We start from the raw sequence: 8,742 nt of genomic DNA, 5'->3' as shown, positions 1-8,742 counted from the left end.
CTGAAAAAAGCGGACACAAGCTTGAGATTAGTCATTTTGGGCCCAGGAATCTTTGTGTCAGAGCAGGGAAGAAAAATCAGTACTTACCATCCCATGCATCAAACATATCTGTTATAAAATAATCAATGAAGGAAATCTGAGACTTGGGGATGCTGCAGGTGTTTCTGTCAAATACTGGCATCACAACAGGCAGACCCTGTCTCTTCTCTTCATCAGTCTAAGAAGAAAAAACTCCAGTGAACAACTAGAGCTTTGCTGACTTTCATGCTGGAGTAGCAAGAGGTCAAGGCATTAGATGAATTGCAATAGGAGATTTGAGACAAGCCTTAGAACCCCTGAGGTGAACTGCCTTAGTTTCATGTGTGTCTGGAACAGGGGCTGAAATCAACATCGCTTCCCTTTCACAAGTACTCTTTATTACGACAGTCCTGTGATTGCACTTAGCTCCAACAAGACAGAATGCTGTAATCTGGTGATTAGGGTATACCAGCTAAAAATACGGAAAATGAGGTTGCAGAGTCCCTCAGCAGAGAACAGGTTTGATATGTCATTTTTCAGTATCTGTAGTGGGTGTTACAAGCCATTTGTCTTTTAAATAAGAAGAGATTGTTGCTGGTGTTATTTCCTCTGCTTGTATCAGGTTATAAGATAATAATAGAAGTAAAGGTATGCCCTTTAATTGTGTGTCCCCAGCTGGAAGAGGCCTGGTTTTGTTACACTCACTATGATGGAGGAGCAGATCACCTCAACAGTTTCTTAGAATGTAATTCCAAATAACATCCCCTTTTAAGTAGTACAGGCAGCATTTAATACAGGAATTGGCAGCAGAGCAGTCTCCAAAATTAGCAGAGGAGGAGAAAATTAGCAGGAGAACAGCTCTCTGCACCTCACATTGCTGCAAGTAGGCTAGTGCTTAATTTGGGCATTTTAAAGCAAGTTTATGATACCTTGCTAGGGAGATACAGCATAAGTAATCTCTGATCTTTCTTAGGATATGACAGAATTCACTATGATTAAAATAAAATTCAGACATGTCTCAGGTAGTAACTACAATTTTCTTTCAGTAGTAACTATCAGTGTGTGAGCTGAATTTCAAGGGTAAGCATGCCCACTTCCCTTTCTCTCAACATATAGCTGTTATTTCCACACCATTACTGGCAAATAAAAGCTAAGATTTTATCAGTTGTTAATTAAAGAGTTAAAAGAGTGTTTCAGGAAGCTGGTTGCATTTCTGTCAGAAAAGCTGAATGTGAAGAAAGCTGAGCTTCCAATACTGTTTGGAGCCATCCCATGTTATAAGTATTTACACTGCCCACATGCGTGCACTACTTTTCTGCTTACAATGCTAGTAGTTCAGGTTCCATCTTAGAAGAGAAAGGGTGATCCCAGTAGTTCAGCTGAGGCTTGGATCTTCAGGGAAGGTATTGGGACAGGGAGCTAGAGTGCTGACCATATTGAATTTCCAGTTAAATTGAGTAGGACTAATCAAATTGTTTTGGTCAGATTATGAAAGCGTAAAACCTCCTTTCCACCATTCTGTACAATGAGGTTCATGATAAGCAGACTAGCTGACTGCTTGGAGTGAATTCTTCTGCATGAAATTGAGGGATGAGTTCTGACTATGAACGAAAAAACATCTGGACTCTGTGGTGACACCAGGAGTGTGGAGCAGCAGATCAGCTAATGGCACTTCCTTACATAATATAATAGTTAAATCATAGAAACATACGTACCTGTGCAAAGTACTCCTCTGAAATCCTGCCTGCCCATTCGATACATAGCTCTAGGGGGCGACATGGATTTGCTACATCTGCACATTTAATCATCATGCGCTTGATCAGTGTCTGGTTGTCTGGAAAATTCTTTATGTTGGCTGTACATTCAGTGTCGCTGCTTTCACTCTGTAAAGGAGAGTTGGTTACAGTGGCCAGTGGCAGCATCCCCTGCTAGCAGGAGCAAGGGCATCATTATCAGCTCTACTGGACTTAGGCACTATGCAGGCACTCAGTCTGCTGCCTTACAGTTTCATGCACAGCACCCAGAAGTTGGAGAAGAAGGTGATGTCTGAGAGCTGGAGCCATGATGAGTAACTAATGATAACCCAAATACATATTACAGTCGTGAAGATTCTCAGAATTAGTATCAAAGTTTGTGAAATAATGTGTCACAGGCTCTTTATCATGTAGGATGTTACCTTTTCTGCATCCCAGCCTGGGCCTCTTGGAAAAGGACCATGATAGGGGATGCATCCACCAACTGCAAGCACATAAACAATGCTCACTTCTGAATGTTTAAATGTAGGGGTGGTGATAGTAGGGGACTGCTTCTCTTAGGGGAGTTTCTGGAGTTAGATTTTTATTCCTAAGAGAAAACTGAGGCACCACAGGAGGCTGAATGGACTGGCACAACTATTTCTTGTACACACAGAAAAGCAGATCTCTGATACTCAGTTCCAGCATGTCTCCAAGTATAACTACTTTTCTTTGTGCCAGATTTTAAACTCTCAACCTGGAATAATCTTTTTTTCTCACTTCCCAGTAAGGTGAAATCTTATATAATATGTGAGAGTAACAGTAGAAAATCACAGGAGCGGCAGACTGACTGCAGAAATTCTCTGCTTGCTAGACAGTAAAATACCAAACTTCTTAATGACTGCTCTGGAAACCAGGTGGAGGTGACAAGGTAGTTGTTCCCAGCCTGCTGTGGCACCATATTCCAGGTCTTCAACAGTTTAGAAATGCACAGGTATATTATGGAGTAATGAAAGACCGCTACTTACATGGCATTAATGCTATTCTCAAAATAATGTATTTGCAGGATTTTGGCCTCCCTTCACTGCTGCATTCAATTCTTGAGTAAAAAACTGAATGTAGGTACTTCTTGCCACCACAGCTAAATTAATATCTTTGTGGCTTGCGGGGAAATATTTTGCTGTGATTTTTGCCAATTCAGACACTAAATCTTCTAGCTTTATATTTAGCAGATAATCCTTTTTCAGAATGGGTAGCCCAGCAAAGAACTGTCAAGTTAACCCTGTACTTTAACAGCTGTTAAAGACCAAAAGCAGAAAGAGCCACTGTTAACAGTAAAGAACAGAACAATCTAATACTGAGGAAAAACAAGAAGTCTTTAGTTCAAGTGGTTCTGTCCTCCACATTTATTGTGAGATAAGTTCAGTAGCATTTGTGGTTTACAGCTCATTTTGCTGGGAGAGTGAACTCACTAGTCCCTAGATGCAGGTAATTTCAGCTGATAGAATGCTGTTTTTAAAGTTGTATATGGTGCCAATGACAGTCTACAGTACAAAGTCTAATTATGGATAGCTAACAGAAAATACTTCTATTTGGTTTTAACATTGCTGACCTTCAGTTTTGTCTGATTTTTTTGCATGTTTCCTACAAAGCATTATATTTACAAAGGTGCATTAAGATAGTCTTTCCTCAGGTAACACTGCCCAGGAGAACCTAGTCAGGCCATGGGTGCTCAGCCTTGAGAGGCAGCAAGAGAAGGTAAGAGGGGATGGAAGCCCAGAGGCAGCTTATTAAATAAACCCTGGTGGAATATTAGGGTGTGTTACTGTTACGCAAAAAGACCTGGACATCTCTTGGTACAAAAAGGAGTGGAGAGGTCTCAGGAAGTTATTCCTTAGGGCTTGAAGGCTCCAGATTGCAGAGAGACAAAACTGTTGAGGAGGCTTCTCAGTTACAGCTCTAGGCTTAGACAAATCCCACTGTTTGGAGACAGGATCATAGGAACAGGTGCCAACCTGGCTCCGTGCACACAATTTTCCATGTAAAACAACATCCGCCCATATATTTCCTGAATACAAGATGACCTTGAGCACAAGGGTTATAAAATGTTCAAATGAACTAAGAGCTGAAAAGAGAAGAAGTGTATTTTTTCACACTTTGATATGTGAAGCCACAAATCCATATGTGTCATTTGGACATTACCACAATGTAAATTAATGCCTGAAGGCATAAAATCCTGCAAGCACTTACGTGTGGGCTGGTCTCCTCAGATGCCATAGGCTTGTTGATACTGTTCACAAATTTGTTCACATGCTCAAAGTGCTTCGTCATCTCTGTTGCCAAAACCATGTCAATAATGGCCTGGCGCAATGTCCGGTAGCGATTTCTAGGAAAGAAGAAGAGGTTTTCTCACGAGCTTGCCAGACACAACTCTGGCTTTTCCTCATCCGTGCTCACACAGTGCTACAAAACACTGCTCAGGGGCTTAACCACAAGCTGGCACCTAGAGTTAGGAACGGTCTAGGGATGGAGGAATGGACAAGATCATGCTTCTCTGGGTTACCCCCGCTCTGTTATTTTTACCTAATGAAAATCAATCCTGAAGTCAACAAAAATTTACAGCTGTTTCATAATGCTCTAAGACTAAAATAACTACTCCAGGAATGGCACCAATGCATCCATTGCACTATATGTTAGTATGTTAGCTTGGAATGCAAATCTCAGATTTTTCAAAAACAACAGTATTATGGAGGTAAACAAATCAATTACCTCTTTAGAGTCAGGCTCTTTCCCTTTCAGAGCTCTTTCTCTCTCACCTTGTCCCTACAAAAGCTAGTGTCATGCAGTGGGAATTCCAAGGCTGCTTGCATGCCCAGCCAACCACAGGGATTCATGTCTTCTGCTACCATCCTTTCCATTCCTTGTAAACGCAATAGTGCTGGAATGCATAGGACCTTGTGCAGACACAAAATGCAGCATCTAGCTGCTGGTGTGTTAAACATACCCCAAAAAAGTAATATCCAGACTCCTTCAATGAAAAGGCAGTGGGCCAAGATTCAGCCTTGAGGCCATTAGCTGGACCAAGTTCATGTAATTCATAAAAGATTATTAAACATCTCTTTAAGCTTCCAATAATTACAAGTTGAAAGACAGGGTGGGTGAGGGGGAAATGAAAACTTTTTTATAAATCGTGTCTACATAGGACTCTAGAAGAGTTTAAATTTTATTATCTTTATTTAAATTACGTATTCTTGTTTGGAAGGTAGGCTTTCAATTTGCCCCAAACTAAAACTGCCAAATAAGCAGTCCACACATGGACACTCCCCTTGTCTGGCAGACACACCTGTCAATATTCTTGAAAATGTTGTATTTGCTGTCTTTCATTGTAAGCTGAAATGCCAGTGCTGTGTGATGACTCTCTAATACAGCTGTATCATTGTAAAGGACAGCTAATTCGCTGCCTGCATTGCACAGGAAAGAGTTGGTCCGTCCAGGATGGTCTACATCATGAATGGTGGCAGCTATTAATGCAGCTACTTCATCTAAATGGTCCAGACTTCCCTACAGGGAGAGAGGAAAATTAAAATGCAGCACAAAAATTACAGTCAATATTTTCTGGTAACTTCCAGATACCCACAATTACACAAATGTAAACTTAAGGATCCTGCCTCCTTGCAGTCATTTTCCATTCACTGTGCCTACAGATTACCTGCCATAAAACTTCCACTTCTACCCTTGTCCAAATATACTGTTAATGAAGCTTTGTACTGGTGTCACCTGATCAATATCTTTGCATAGAATTCTTCAATGGATAGAACACCTAGTAGTTTCCTTCCACTTCATATGCTTGCCTGAATGTATCTGTATTGACTCTGCTCCTACACACCTTATGTTTTAGCTTAGGGTAGGACAGACTATTTCACTTGGAAGTGACCTACAACAATCATTGGCCAAACTGCTGGACCACTTCAGGGCTGAACAAAAGTTAAAACATGTTATTATGGGCATTGTCCAAATGCCTCTTAAACACTGACAGGCTTGGAGCATAAACCACCTCTCTGGGAAGCCTGTTTCAGTGTTTAACCATTCAGTAAAGAAATCTTTCCTGATGTCCATCTGAACCTCCACTGGCACAGTTTTGAACTTTTCTCGTGTGTCTTGTTGCTGGGCTGGGTACCAGGGAGAATAGCCTTACACCTCTCTCTCCAAAGCATTTGCAAAGCTTTATTAAGAATTGTTACCTACAGCCAGTTAACAAGAGACAGAAAAGAGCCATGTTCCCTCCCCACCTCCATCATTGCTACTTTAAATGTAAATTTGTATAAACAGACTTTGGAGAAACTCTGTGGGCCTGCTTGCCTCATAGGAAGACTTCAAGGACAGACAGAGTTTATGGAGCCAGGGCCATTATTTAAACATCTGACTTCTGGATGACACACGTAAAATGGCAAATACACTGAAATCCTAGCCCAAAGAACTCCTAGGTGATGGTTCTACCTTAACTCTCTCCTTCCCGAGAAAGAAGGCAGTAGCATGCAGGACATCTGCCGCATGTGTGGAGTTGTGGTATGAGTTGGTGGAATGGTAGTTGGCTTCAATGACCTGCAGCCATGCCCGCAGTGTTGCTTCTGAACAGTTTAAAAACTCCGAGACCCCAAACCGGGCAAAAACTTTTAAGCCCAAATACACTAATGGCCTGAAAAACAATAGAAGAAAAAAGCACTGCTGTCATATAGGAACTTGTGATGTTCTAAAAGTGATACATTCAACAAAGAAACTGAGACTTTTAAATGGGATGGGTAAAGTTAAACATTTTTAAATTGCTTGTCTAGAACCTCTAAAAAGCCTTGCCAAGGTTACAAATGATTGCATCTATCATCCTTTCAGACATTATTTTAATGTTTTGTAGACATGGTACAGTTCCATTAGAGTTTCAGCAATTCCTGTGGCTTCAGAAAAAGCATCTAAAAAGCCCATTTTTTGTGTGTAGTATCTGTCAATCAAACAAAATTGCATTTATTTTTTTCCTAAGGAGAAAAAGCAGACTTTGAACATGACGTGGGCAGATGCCAAAGGCTAAAAAGTCTTAAGCCAAAAAAAAGGTCAAATGTCAATTGTAAAGTGGTCTGCGTGTGTGTGTGTGTGTGTTTGTACAATGCTGGGAAGCCCATTTGTGAAATAGTAAAACCACTAATCTTTTTGATTCTTAAATCTGAGTCTACTCTGGGTTGTGTTTTACTCTGTGTTGTGAGAGAGTCCTATCCAGCAGTTACATTTTCCACTCCTGCAGAGCCTCCAAGTTGAAAAAGGCATAACCAAACCCCAACATCTGCAGATTAAAACCAGGCAAATGAAAATTTTGAAAATTACCATTTTATGCAAAGTACAAAAGAACAGGGTGTCTGTGTGATTCTTTGTGTCTTGGAATGAAAACAACTTTTCTCTCTGGATGACATGCTTATTTTTGTGGTCTGCATGACCTCAGAACTACTGACGTCTGTTTTCACTACAAGCTTTAAAATCCGTATCTGTTGATCCTATCGCTGGCTTATCCTCCATCCCACTTTTTAATCCCTGCAATCAAAAGCCACAGCTGCCTTAGATCTTCCCAAATCATGGGATAATTTGGGTGAAGAAGGGGAGAGGTTTTCTTTTTCCAACATGACCATTTGCACATGGGCAGGAAAAAGGGCCATCTGGAGGGCATCTAGCATGTGGCAACATCAGATTACATTGAACAGTGTATTCATTGGACAGAGTGGATGTGAATCAAGCAAGACAGCTCTCACAGTTTTGCTGTCTTCCTTCAGTTTTTCCAGAGCTACAGCTCTGCAACAAACCTTCTCTGTGCACCCAGGGAAAGGAGTCCAGTACCTTTTATTTGTAACAGCCTCCAACTCAAAAATATTGAAGTCCCAACTTTCCTCATTATCTAGGAGCTGTGCAATACAGGGTGGAACATCATTGATGGTGTTTGGCACTGGAAGGTGAGTATGGCTCAGGTTCATATCTGTTGAAATGGAATTTGGGAATTAACACATTTCTTGGTTATTCCCTCTACACTACCACAGCCCCTCTTCAGAATTCCAATTAGAAAACAACTCCTTTTCAAGAAAAACAGCTTTTTTTCCTTACATGAAAAAGTCTGTAAGTGCCTATAATAGAAAGGTTTATTACAGAGCATTTGAACATAAACCAAAAAGATCAGTAAACATTTCTGATTGACAGTGTTTTTTTGCTAACATTTTGAAATGCATTATTTTAATTATTTGAGCCTATTTCAACACCAAAATAGAGGCAGCCTAGCACTTGTGCTGCAGTCCTTTAGACAACCATTTCCAGAGACATATATCCCATTGCAAATTAGCTTGAAGCTGTATGTTAGCAGTATCAACAAAAGAAGTCACAGGTGCAAAGGTAAGTTTAAAATGGTGGCTTACTCTTAGAAAACACATACTCATTTCCTGACAGTCTTCTTAAGCCATCCTGAAAAAGAAAGCAACTTTATCTTAGATTTTTGCATCACCAGTTGAAAAACATGACATGCACTTTAAGTACTATTCCTGGGTACTAAAAGCACTGCTCTTATTGCAGCACTACAGCGTAATCCTTGTTTTAGGGTCTTTCAAAACAAACATGAAAGGATCCCTGGAACACTGGTATGAGATCTCCAGAAAAAAAATGCACAGTGTATTGCCCTCCTTGACCTTCTCATTAGCACCTGCAGGATTTCATCATTCAAATCAGCCACTATAATTTATTTTTCGTTTTCTTTATATTATTTTAGTGGCAATTAGCTCAACTTCTATTAAAAAAAATAGTAAATCCATGGCAAAATTTAGATAGTCTTTATCTGCTGTTACAGGACCAAAATTAGAACCTGATTAAAGCAACCTCACCGATACACTGGACCAGCTATAGAGCAATCCTTCTAATCCCATATAAGCTTCTAGAGTTTCTATAAAGTATCTCCTTCACTGTCTTCTGAGAG

The 8,742-nt window shown here is 40.4% G+C and overlaps 1 protein-coding gene across 18 annotated transcripts in view; it reads right to left on the bottom strand.

The window, feature by feature from the left end:
- The window catches only part of PDE8B (phosphodiesterase 8B), a 98,496-nt gene that overhangs the window by 2,469 nt on the left and 87,285 nt on the right, over window positions 1-8,742 (bottom strand). For all 18 annotated transcript variants that reach the window (XM_086869223.1, XM_086869217.1, XM_023944613.2 and 15 more), the window contains 7 exons: window positions 8,192-8,237; window positions 7,626-7,761; window positions 6,249-6,447; window positions 5,095-5,312; window positions 4,002-4,137; window positions 1,734-1,901; window positions 88-217 (listed from right to left, as the gene is read on the bottom strand). In XM_086869223.1, coding sequence (XP_086725349.1) covers window positions 88-217; window positions 1,734-1,901; window positions 4,002-4,137; window positions 5,095-5,312; window positions 6,249-6,447; window positions 7,626-7,761; window positions 8,192-8,237 — 1,033 coding nt within the window. The remainder of the gene's footprint in view (window positions 1-87; window positions 218-1,733; window positions 1,902-4,001; window positions 4,138-5,094; window positions 5,313-6,248; window positions 6,448-7,625; window positions 7,762-8,191; window positions 8,238-8,742) is intronic.

The sequence above is a fragment of the Cyanistes caeruleus genome, chromosome Z, assembly GCF_971803275.1.
Source record: "Cyanistes caeruleus chromosome Z, bCyaCae1.hap1.1, whole genome shotgun sequence".
Taxonomy (NCBI): domain Eukaryota; kingdom Metazoa; phylum Chordata; class Aves; order Passeriformes; family Paridae; genus Cyanistes; species Cyanistes caeruleus.
The sequence above is the reverse complement of the archived record's forward strand: the minus strand, read 5'-3'. Positions and strand labels throughout refer to the sequence as shown.